Source organism: Micromesistius poutassou (genome assembly GCF_964030765.1).
Source record: "Micromesistius poutassou genome assembly, chromosome: 18".
Classification (NCBI taxonomy): domain Eukaryota; kingdom Metazoa; phylum Chordata; class Actinopteri; order Gadiformes; family Gadidae; genus Micromesistius; species Micromesistius poutassou.
In genome coordinates, this window is record NC_140288.1 from 5,927,539 (window position 1) to 5,939,543 (window position 12,005).

Below are 12,005 nucleotides of genomic sequence, written 5' to 3' on the forward strand. Positions count from 1 at the left end.
TGTCCACCACGGTGCGTGGAGCCTGCTTACGTTACTCAGCACAGCGCAGTAAACATGGATCACCTCAGCAGCTCATGCTGGGTTATGTGTGTGAGCATCAAAGAGCTGTCCTGTGTCCTCGTTCAGGGAACCGGTCTGCAATTTGGGCTCTAGGCGTGGCCCCCGCGGGCCGCGTCCGCCCGTGCTCTCCAGTAATGACCCCTTCCCTCTGGGGGAGCGTTTGATCTGGGCTGCCTCTGTGCCGTGGCGGGGCCTATTTCGGGAGCGCTGGGCGGGATAAAGGGAGCTTTCAGACCTGGTGCCAATGACCATAATTAAGCAGCTTTAAGGGGGTGGCAGTGTGAGCGAGGAGCAGAGTGCAGAGTTTGTAATTTGGGAGAGCGAGAAGGGGGAGAGATGCTGAGGATTATTGGTCAGTTGACTGGGAGGAGGGTTTTTTTGGGTGGCGCTCAGCGTTGAAAGGACAGGGGGACAGGAGTGTGTGTGAAATGACTGTAAAGAGGACGTTAATGGCTCGCGTCCCATTAGCACCACCCCTGGGAGGGGCAGGGGGTGGGGTCCTGCTTCAACCAACGCCCTGAGGCAGCCCTGAGGTCGAGAGGTCAATGGGACACACGCACAGAGCCCCACCCTGGAGGAAGGTGATTCATGTACCCCCCATCACCCATCACACCGTGTGATGGGGCAATAGCTCCTCATCCTCCTTCCTGCCTCCTGTGTGACTCAGGCTGTAGTCCTCTGGGTTCTGCCCCTCTGTGGTTCTCACTGTGAGTTCCCTGGTTCTCTGTGGTGCTCACTGTGAGTTCCCTGGTTCTCTGTGGTGCTCACCGTGAGTTCCCTGGTTCTCTGTGGTGCTCACCGTGAGTTCCCTGGTTCTCTGTGGTGCTCACTGTGAGTTCCCTGGTTCTCTGTGGTGCTCACTGTGAGTTCCCTGGTTCTCTGTGGTGCTCACTGTGAGTTCCCTGGTTCTCTGTGGTGCTCACTGTGAGTTCCCTGGTTCTCTGTGGTGCTCACCGTGATGCTGACAGACTGCTGAAGGCTGAAGAGGGTTTGTTGGTTTGCCCGCTGAATGTAAATATTGTGTATTCATTCATTCATGTGAGGAAGGGCTGAGGAAAAGATTACTCTTGTTATTGTATCATTAAATGTTACCTTCAAACATAACTATTTTCATTATGGTGAAGTATTCATGGATTGGCTTCATGCCAAATTGGCATCAAGTTATTTGAATTCGATCTGTTTGGGTAAAGATTTGATTTATGCTATATTTCTACCCATGTTTTGTTGCTTAAGATACTTAACTGAATCTGAACGGATCTGAGCCTGGGCCAGACATCCAACATGTAGAGGAGGAGGAATCAACCTCCTGTTTCTGTACAGAGACACTCCTGAAGAGAGGCCCTCACCTGGTGGATGAAGCTCACACAAGAAGACGTCAACAGAGGTGGTTCTACAGTGGCCAGTCTACAAGGGATGGGTTTGAAACGACTTTGTGTTTGCTGTTAGTGTTAACAGCAAATCCCACGCTCCTGCACTCATCCTGCAACAACAATGATTGGCTGAAACAAATATGAAAGAAAAGAAAGGAAAACCCCTGGTGTGCTAATCTTCTCTCAGACTTTAGATTATTCATCAATAAAACAACAACATAACTTTCCTATTTCTCCCCCTCTCTGATTGAGCTCTCTGTACAGTATCACTTCATCCCCAGGAGACAAAGACAAAGTCAAATTTAAAAAGCAAAGAAAAATCATTTTCACCTGCACAGTTTTCAGGGTGTAATGTTTTTTTGTTTGGCCTCTATAGGGTCATGACCCATGCTACGAGTCCAGTCCCTGTGCTGCATGCTTTTTAAAGGAACCAATGTTAACAATGATAGTGCAGTTGCCACACAATTATTTGTCTGTGTGTGTGTGTGTGTGTGTGTGTGTGTGTGTGTGTGTGTGTGTGTGTGTGTGTGTGTGTGTGTGTGTGTGTGTGTGTGTGTGTCTTGTTATGAAGAAAAGAAAATGGAGATTCTTCAAAATCAAAAAGCCTTAACAACATCAATATAAACTGCAGTGCATTCGTCTAAATGTTTGGATCTGAATATCCATCAGAGCAACATTTGTACTTCTACATCTGCTGCAATTTGCAAAGATTTCCAAAGAAAAAATGTTCCTTTATACCTGATTGCTTGGTACAAGTAATCCCACTATCAGTTATGGGATCATTAGACACTAATGGACGCTAGGAGGAACACACTCACCTGTTCCTGCAGAGCAACAGACTCACAGCTCTTTCTGCTGGGAGAAATCTGTTCAAATCAAGTACTTTAATTCTAGGTTTTAGGCTATTAAAGGCAATAATTCCTGCAATCATGCCCACCAAAATTATTATACATAAATAAGCCCCACTTATGGGCATTGAATTTGTTTGGCAAAATAGCCTGTGGTGACTGTGGTCCATACACACTCCCCATGTCAAACAACTACTGGACCAACTGTTACAAGTATGGAAGTATGGAAGTTTGGGCAGCAGATTGTGTGTGTGTGTGTGTGTGTGTGTGTGTGTGTGTGTGTGTGTGTGTGTGTGTGTGTGTGTGTGTGTGTGTGTGTGTGTGTGTGTGTGTGTGTGTGTGTGTGTGTGTGTGTGTGTGTGTGTGTGTGTGTGTGTGTGTGTCCACCCCCTTACAGAAGGCTTGTAGTTGCTCGGAACCACCGCTGGGTTGTTTGTAACTCGACACCTGGCGCTGCGGTGCGTTGTACCATCGCTTTACCCACAGAAAAGGGGCTATTTAAAAAGGAAAGGCATGAGTTGTGCGCTACCCGACTCCGTAACACACCTTCCCAATCCCCAAGTATCGTCACATCATTTTGGACTCACGCATCCGATTCCTCTGGATCGGCATAAATGAATGAAACACAGGGAAAGCTCGTAAGACAGTCGCTCAGGACCACGTTGTGTCAAACCACCGAACGACCAGGAGTTGATCCAGTGGAGTTGATCTAGACACAACAGTATGAGTGTTCAGTGGGACCTGATCTCAAGCCTCTCCGATGTGTAGGACAGCCGCTCGGTGTCTTCCATCCCCTCAGGACTCACGCTGTGATGAACGGATTAGGTTTTTGACTGCCAGGACAAATGAATACAAATGAATTTAGCGACCCGAAGGAGAGATTGCAGAACCTCTCATCTCGACACAAAGTAAGTGGTCCTCTTCTCTTTTTTCTTTTCTTCTTTCTTTCCTTCTTGTTGTATTTTATGTGTGATGCTGAGGCGGTGCTGGATTGGATAACGTTGACAGATCAACAGGTTAAACAAATTGTAGCCAGAAAATGGCATCCAGGTAACTTTGTGTGATCCTCATTATTCTGCTGAATAATGTGAATAATGTGTCCTAAGCTCCACTGGGCCGGCTGGACACGGTCCAGCACATCTTTAAATACACTACACACATGGGACAATCAGATATTAACATGAAGACCTGTGTGAAGCTGATTCTTATAAATTGCCTACGTGAGGTCTATGCTATATGATCAACTGTGAGTTTTGGATAAAAATATGCAATTTGGCATTAGTGGTTTTACGCACCAGTGTTCATGATGTCCAGAAGTGGACTGAGGCTCGTTGGCTTTTGTGCGTCCTTTTCCTGAGTGAACTCTCAAATAAAAGTAGGAATATAGCAATAAATCAATCTATAAATGAATAGTTATGCCGTTATGATGCCTTTCCGTACATCGTGCTGTAACGTGACGCTCCAGATCTGCATTTAAAAAGATGTGGGCTGAAACGTAGATGTGACTTGTATTCATTCATCCGAGAGCCTTTGGGTTCAGTATACAGTCAGACTTGTGTTATAAGGATCTGTATTCCATTTGTATGTATAGCCATTTTGGCATATGGAAAGTGGCGTGCACTTTAGCGCGCGTTGGACGATAATATTTCACCACTATCGCACAATTTATCTACTAGAAAGATCAATATTTATGAATTATAATAATGAATAGAAACAGTGAGGCCATAGTATCATAACAACGGCGTTTGATGAACAAAAGGGTGGCGTCCATCCTCCAGAGCCAATCAGGCCTCCTCTATATCTGGATTACTACGTTGGCCTCCTCTCCACTGTTGTTTAGTCAACATCATGAATGAATGGAGCAGTCAAGGAGAGGAGGAGGGGGGATGAAGAAAGTTAGCAAGAGGTCCAAAGAATTTCCGGAGATATGACCTCAACACCACGTTTGATCGTTTGCCCAGAATCCTGATTCATATTAACACAAGTTGATTTTAAGAACATAAATACATCCTAAAGATATATTTTATGATCAAAATCTTCTAGTTATGCATAATTAACGATTAATGAAATGATGTACTTGCAACTAAGAGGAATAAGAACTAATAGCCTACTACACAGTTATACAATTTAATCAACAATTACCAGAATGATAACAGTTCATTTTTTAAATCACTACATTACCCGTCAAGGCAACACATTTGCTTCAGCCCCTACCCCTGCTGCAACATCATAGCAGTAGACCTCAATCACTTCAATGATGACCCTACTTTTTTCTAATCATAATTATACTTTGAATACTCCAGTTTTATAGGATATATATATATCTATATATATCTATATATATATCTATATATATATAGATATATATATATGTATCTATCAAATTTATATATTTAGAATTACTTGTGTAATAGGAACACTGATCCCAGGGTAAAACAGTGCTAGTAGTATTACTGTGTGTGTGTGTGTGTGTGTGTGTGTGTGTGTGTGTGTGTGTGTGTGTGTGTGTGTGTGTGTGTGTGTGTGTGTGTGTGTGTGTGTGTGTGTGTGTGTGTGTGTGGGGGGGGGGGGGTGGGGGGAGGATTGGCCACATGCCTGGTGATTGATGAGTGATAAGAATACTTTTTTCCAGCTCAGCTGGGACATTGTGTCATGGTCTGGGCCGTTCCAGTGTGATAACCACAACAGATTCCTCTGTCAGCCTCTCTGTCAGACTGTCTCTCTGTCAGGAGGGCCTGGCTCCAGGCCACATTTACTTCACTGAGACCCCCTCCCCCAATGCCTCCTGCCACACACAGAAAACGTAACCCGACACACCTCAGGATGACATGGAAAGGTTGGGGAGAGATCTCAAAAAGAAGAACAGGTCAAAGACGTGTCTCCCAGTGTCAGGTCACAGAGGAAACATACTTCAACTATTGAGACTTAAAGTCATTCAGGCTGTAGAAACCAAAAATAACAATCTCACTTATTTCAGTTATTGCTCATTTTTGGCAGCAGATCTCTGGCCAGCTGATAAGTTAAATCCCTCTCACACACACAGACACACACACAGACACACACACACACACACACACACACACACACACACACACACACACACACACACACACACACATAGGCTTGCACGCACATCCATGCAGCTACACATGTGTGCATAAGTACACACACATACACAGGCACATGCACACACTCCAACTCACATACTTTTGGCCACAAGCTGTATTATTCTGTAGTAAGCAGAAGGGCAGCGGTTTTCTTTTTCTGGATGCAGCTGTGGTTTCACTGAAGGTTCTAGTCACCACACACACATCAGAATGTTATCACTGCCAACATTTTCCTCTTTCCTGTGAAAGGAGAGATTGATATGAATAACTACTATGATAGATATTGCAGGTGAACAGGATGTTTTTATTTGCATTAAAGGGATTTGCGTGTGTGTGTGTGTGTGTGTGTGTGTGTGTGTGTGTGTGTGTGTGTGTGTGTGTGTGTGTGTGTGTGTGTGTGTGTGCACGGTGTGGGTCCATTGCTTTCCCCCCACCTGTCTCCCTGTCCATTTCCTCCCCTCACAGCTGTTTTAGACATTTCCTCCTCCCATGTGTTTTTCTACATCTATGAGTGTGCGTGTGTGTGTGTTTGTGTTTGTGCTTTTGTGTGTGTGTGAGTGAGTGTGTAAAAATGTGTATTTATGTAGCCAAACCAAAATAGGCTCCTCCAGGAACCAGTGTGTAGTTGTGGAGCCACATGGGGCCGTGCTACTGTAACAGACTGAGTTCAACTTGCAGCATTAATGGGAGATACTTGGTGTTCATATAGGCCTCTTTGTTTGACCTGGGACATGACAATGATTATTGTTATGTTCAGTTATTTTTGATATTTGATTAAGACAAATACAGTGGTGCACGGTCCAAGCATTCAAACATTTTAAAGTTTTTAGAACCATTTCAATACAGACCATGTACTATCCATGTTATCAATTAGGCATGTCGGATTACTGCATGCAGAACATGTTATCGTGAACGTAACATTTGATCAAACCTTTTAATACCTGACTAACTGTAGTTATTTTTTCAACTCTATGGTAAACATGTACCCTATTGAAATATGCTTTACACTTTTCTAATGGTCCTTCTTTTGTTCTTTCCCTAGGAGAGCTCTATTGCTCTGCACAGTTCTCTACTGTACTTGTTACCTAGGACTCGCCCAAGTACACTCTGAAGGTAAGGCCCAAGTCCTCCTCTGACTCTTTCTACCAACTTATGTGGAAGCAAATCACTGCCATAATGTTTTGAATTGTATATGAAATGTATATGGAATTGTAAACTCATGATATTAATTACTCATATTCAAGCGCTCAAAGTAAGGAAGAGAAAATTCAAGCCATAAAAGTTTTATATCAGGGCCTTCCAAGAACAGGCCTAATCCATCCAGACGGTAATCCGACTGACTGCTGTAATTATAGCTGTTCTGAGGGGGTCTGACCCCTGAAGACCCGTGAGTTTGATTATGCAGACATCAACCGGACGATTGACCTGAGCCCCGTCCTTGTCCTAACCCTTCCCTGTTGGGAATAAATTCAGTTGACCTTGTTTTCATAGGATAATATTTCATTGTTATGAATTCAATAGTGTTTTAAACAAAATTCAATGGCTTTTAAAATTCAAAACATTATGGCAGTGATTTGTTGCCATAAACTTCTCTTCTTCTATGTTTAATGTTTTTTTGTATGCATGATTTTTGTGGTGATCTCATTAGGGGCTAATTTTTTATTGTTTCTTGTTGTTCATGATGCACCCATATTATTAACACACACAGCTTTGGAATTCATGTTGAACTCAGTTTCTGTGGCCACAAATGTTGTGTCAGACAGTAGGATGAGAAGCATAACATCATGTCAGAAGTTAAAGGAGGTTTCATTTCATCCAATAGGAAAAGAGCTTTTTTATTTTAAAAAAAATCAATAATGCATTGATATGATTTTTTGTACATTTGCCCTTCAAAGTATTTGAATAACACTATGTTTTGACTGCTATGATATTCAACAAAAATAGCAAAGAGGGGGATATTGGCAGAGGGCTACAGCGAGAGAGCACATTGAGTAGTTGGATATCCATGAGGGCAGTGAGTCATTCCCTCTCTGCCCTCTCCCTGTCCTGTCTGTGTGGAGCTTATCAAACAAAGGGTTCATCAACCTTGTTTTGCTCACACCATGCAGTCAAACGTGTGACAGAAAGACGGTTTAACCCAGTGGGAACATGTGTAGTTTAGGGGGTGACCCACTGGACCAGAATGAAGATCATCAGTCTGGCTTTGTTTGTGTGTGTATGTGTGTGCGTGTCCATGTGTGTGTGTGTCGAAGACTATTTCCCAACATGTGTTCAACGTGGAACTGCAGTGCAAGCAAAGTCAAAACAAAAAGCACTTATTTGCTTTCAAAGAGAGACAATGTACCAACAAGTCCTCCAAGACACGACCAAGCTTGGATGAGCTTTATTGAGTAAAGACCGCACAGAAGAATGCAGTGGGGGGCCATAAGGTCTTTACATACCACCACACTCTGTTTTCAAACATATCAGCCCACTTTATGGAGCTCCAATGCTGTGGACTCATGGAAAGTCTTTAAGTCTTGTACATTTCTTGCTGGAACCACCCATAACATGCTCTATAACACATACAATGCAGTTTAGGTTGTGACTTTTCATCACATTAAATAAAAAAGATTCAACACTTTTCAAATAAACATTAAAATAACTGTTCAACTTCGCCATAGAAACCATTGAACCTCCACGTTTGCTTTTTGGTGCTGTGCTACCCAATAGTCTTTTTTACCCAAGCCAATGTCTGAAGTCCCAAAGGACAAACCCTTCATCTCTCTACTTCTTCTTCTTTCTCTTCTTCAACCTACCAATCCTCCTCCTATCCGGTAAACACTGTATCATCCTATCAGCATAGAGATCCACGCTCACTGCCAAATACAGGCAGGTTGATGTCTCCCAAGGCACAGCCATAAACACATCGCTTATTGAAGAGAGCCGATAGAGCTAGAAGGATTGCTGTTTGTAATTCCAATACGCTGATGTCATTAACTTACCTACTCAGTAACTCACACACACATGTCTGCGAGTGATTGGGAGTTGTGGCCACTGTGAAGTGATCTAAGGTTGAGTTTGCACCCACACTTGCCTCAGCCCTTCCTTGGCTACTAACACATGATTATTGTTATACTTAGAATAAATCTAAATTTCTTCTTTCTAAATTGAACAATGTCATCTTGAGTTTGAACCCAACTTTATATTTCAACTTATTCTATTTTTCACCTTTATTGGACAGCTATATATTGAATGGCAAAAAAATAAATTTGTTCCATTATTTCAATTACTTACTACTAGTATATTTCCCTCAAAAATAATGTAACAGAGCAATTATTACCATTGATTTTTGCCAATGTTGGATTCATTTTCTGTCCCAGCCAATTATTTCAGCACGCTAAAACTATTAGCGACATGTTGAAGCATTCATTAAATATCCCACATGGGGTGGGAGGCGGTGAGGCGGTGGTGAGGAAGAGGATGAGGAAGATGAGGATGAAGATAAAGAGAAGAGTGGTGTTATAATAACAGCTGCTGATAAAGTATTGTTACTCTAATGAGAGCAGTTTATTTAATTGGCCTCGCTCACACTACAAGCACAAATGGCATTACAGATGAGTAGAATTTTCTATTCTGATTTAGGCCACTTTCATAGGTTGTCCTAAATCAGATACAGTTCTGATATGTTGCCATGAGATCGCAGTAAGATTATATCAGAATTCATGCTATTGGTTTCAATGAAGCCATTCCATCATAATCTCACCAGTCTGGCCTGCTGCATCCACACGCATCTTCACAGAGGTTGTAGCCATTGCTCAACAAAACACAATCATTATCATCTGTTGAATTTGCTGGCTTCCACTGCACATTAACCTATGAATGAAGCCATAAACGTTGTCTTCAGTTGCCTCTCTGTTTATATCCGTGTGACAGAGCGTTGCTTGTGACATATTTGTTATGCTGTTTTGCACATCAGTTTGGACTGTGACCAGTTTGCGCTGAAACGTGATGACCACATTAAGAAGGTGATTTCAACAGCCAGAACACAAACTCTGATCTGAGTGGTGAATCTAAATAGAGCACTTAGGCTTCCAATGTGAACAAGCAGTGCAGGTACTTCTGATTCAGGCAGAGCAACATTTAATTGGTACATAAAATATAAATATTACGTAAATTATTACCATATTTTGTCTTCTCTTGCCTTTATGATTAACTGCCAAAAATCATTGAAGACATTATATAAATGATGTCATATACCATTTATATTCTGTTAGCATTCATTCTATGCAGATGCAGATGAGAACACTATTTTTTTACTTTCAGTCTAATTTTCCTTTTTGCCTGAAATGGGGAAACAATCCTGCACTTCATTGGTTTGGCTATGCACATGGGAACATGTAGGAAAATTGGCTGATACCCCACTGCAGTCATTTGAGCCCCCACTTGTCGTTTTTATGGAAAACCCATAACGCCTCCTTTTTTGTCTCTATTTTTAATAGATCTGGTCTGACATAATCAAATAAAAGCTTTAAGTGGTAAAATCTGAAAATGAACCGCTTAAAACTTCATGTTCCGATTCTGGACATATTTTTGATTTCACTCAAACCTATCGATTCTTTTGCAATTTAGTGTGTGGAGTTTTACTTGCCTTCATGCTTCATCCATGCTCATCCTCCATCCGTTTATCTGTGCTGTGGAAGTTCAAAATGTTTAAATTATACATGTTGAACTTCCCTGTTTGAGAGTGTGTGTTTGACTGTTGTGGCCTTTCTAGTGATAACGTTGTTGTTGTTGTTGTTGTTTCTAGTGATAAGGTTGTTGTCTTGTGATGCCCACCACGCCTATGAACATGATTTTAATATTCCTTTCCACGGTACACAGCTCTGTGCTTTGGTTAATGCACGCTCCTTCTGCCCTAACACCGCTATCTTCTACTCCTTCAGATGTGGACATCCTTCAAAAGCTGGGGCTCAAGGGAGAGAAGGCGTCGCGCTCACTTCCAGCCGGAGTCATCCCGTTCCGATCGGGGATCATCCTCACCCAGCGGGCCCAGGTCCAGGCCCCGCTCCCCTCCATCCTGCCGGCCGGCGTCTGGCCCGACCTGCTGATGGTCCTCAGCATACGCTCGCACCGCGTCAACAGCGCCTTCGTCTTCAGCCTGCTCTCGGCTCGCAACAAGCTCCTCCTGGGACTGCAGCTCGGCCAGCCCGGTCAGCTGCTCCTCCACACGGGGCCCAGGACCTCGGTGTCGCTGCCCTATGACCCCCATGATGGCCAGTGGCACCAACTGGCCGTGGGATTGAGCGGAAATAGGGCGACTCTATATGCCTCCTGCGGAGAGCAGAGTGTCCACGCAGACTTTAAGTGGGAGGGCGAGGGCGAGGGGCTCGCTCAAGAACTCCAGGGCTCCTTCTTGCTGGGGAAAAGCAGCCATCAGCAGACCTTGGCACAGTTTGAAGGAGCCATCTGCCAGTTCGACCTGATACCCTCTGCTCAGGCAGCTTACAACTACTGCAAATACATTAAGAAACAATGCAGGGAAGCAGACACATACAGGCCCAACCTCCTTCCCCTCATGCCCATCCTCCCCCGGGAAAACATCAATAAAACAAGTCCGCCAACCACCCCGGGTCTTCAGGACGGGGTACGAAGGACCCCGGGTTTGAGTCTGGCCCGGAGTGTGGCCGCCGCTGCCTCTGCCGTCAGATACGTAGACCCGGTCCTCCCCACAAAACTCAAACCCAACAAGACGACGGCCACTCCGACGGTGCGTGGAACGGTGGCCCCGGTCACAGTCCATGCCAGGCTCTTCTCCCCTCCCCCCAAGACCCGGGCCCAAAGTGTCACAGCCCCACTGAGGACCAAAGTGATCCAGACTAAACCCTACACACCCAAAGGCTCTACTCCCAAGGTCGCTAAGCCCACCCCACCAAAACCAACCCGGCACAGCAATTTTGGGAAAACCACAGTGGGAACGACTCACAAGAAAAAGCCTTCTGTTTCCGCAACGGCTAACACCAAGCCCCTCAAGAAGAAAACAGAACCAAACCAAGTATCCGTCCCAAAGAAACCGACAACCCCGGCCAAAAAGCCATTGCCCAAGTCTAAGTGGACTACGGCCAAACCCCGTCCATCCAGACTAACACCTGCCAAAGCCAACTCATCTCGAGTCACCCCTTCTAAAGCAGCCTTTACCAAACCTAAACCATCCAATCCCAATATCTCAAAAACCAACCCGTCCAAAACCACCAAGCCATCCAAAACGGTCACCACCCCTCCAAACCCGATGAAGACCACCACCACCGCTCCCGTCGCCCAGCGCCCAACCAGGGGGTCCTATTCCCTGGTGACCCTGCCTGCTACTGACGGCTTCCAGAGCTGGGACGTACCACCAACCCAGTTCTCCTTGCTAGCAGGACCTCCAGGGCTGAAGGGAGAGCCTGGCCCACCAGTAAGATGCTCTGCACTCACCCTGCAGCGTGTATATGTGTGTACTTTAGTGTGTATGTGTGTGTACATTAGTGTGTATGTGTAGTGTGTAGTGTAGTGTAGTGTAGTGTGTATTAGTGTGTACATTAGTGTGTATGTATGAAGCTTAGGAGGTGGTTTCCTGAAGTGCTCTGTGGTACCCTGATAGT

General features: G+C 44.4%; 1 protein-coding gene across 1 annotated transcript in view; it reads left to right on the forward strand.

The window, feature by feature from the left end:
- Positions 1–3,133: 3,133 nt before the first annotated feature.
- The window catches only part of LOC311363314 (uncharacterized protein), a gene marked incomplete at both ends in the record, with an annotated part of 64,088 nt that continues 55,216 nt past the window's right edge, over positions 3,134–12,005 (forward strand). Inside the window, 3 exon segments of the mRNA XM_084483270.1 lie at positions 3,134–3,186; positions 6,428–6,498; positions 10,311–11,818. Of these exon segments, the coding sequence (XP_084339396.1) occupies positions 3,134–3,186; positions 6,428–6,498; positions 10,311–11,818 (1,632 nt within the window).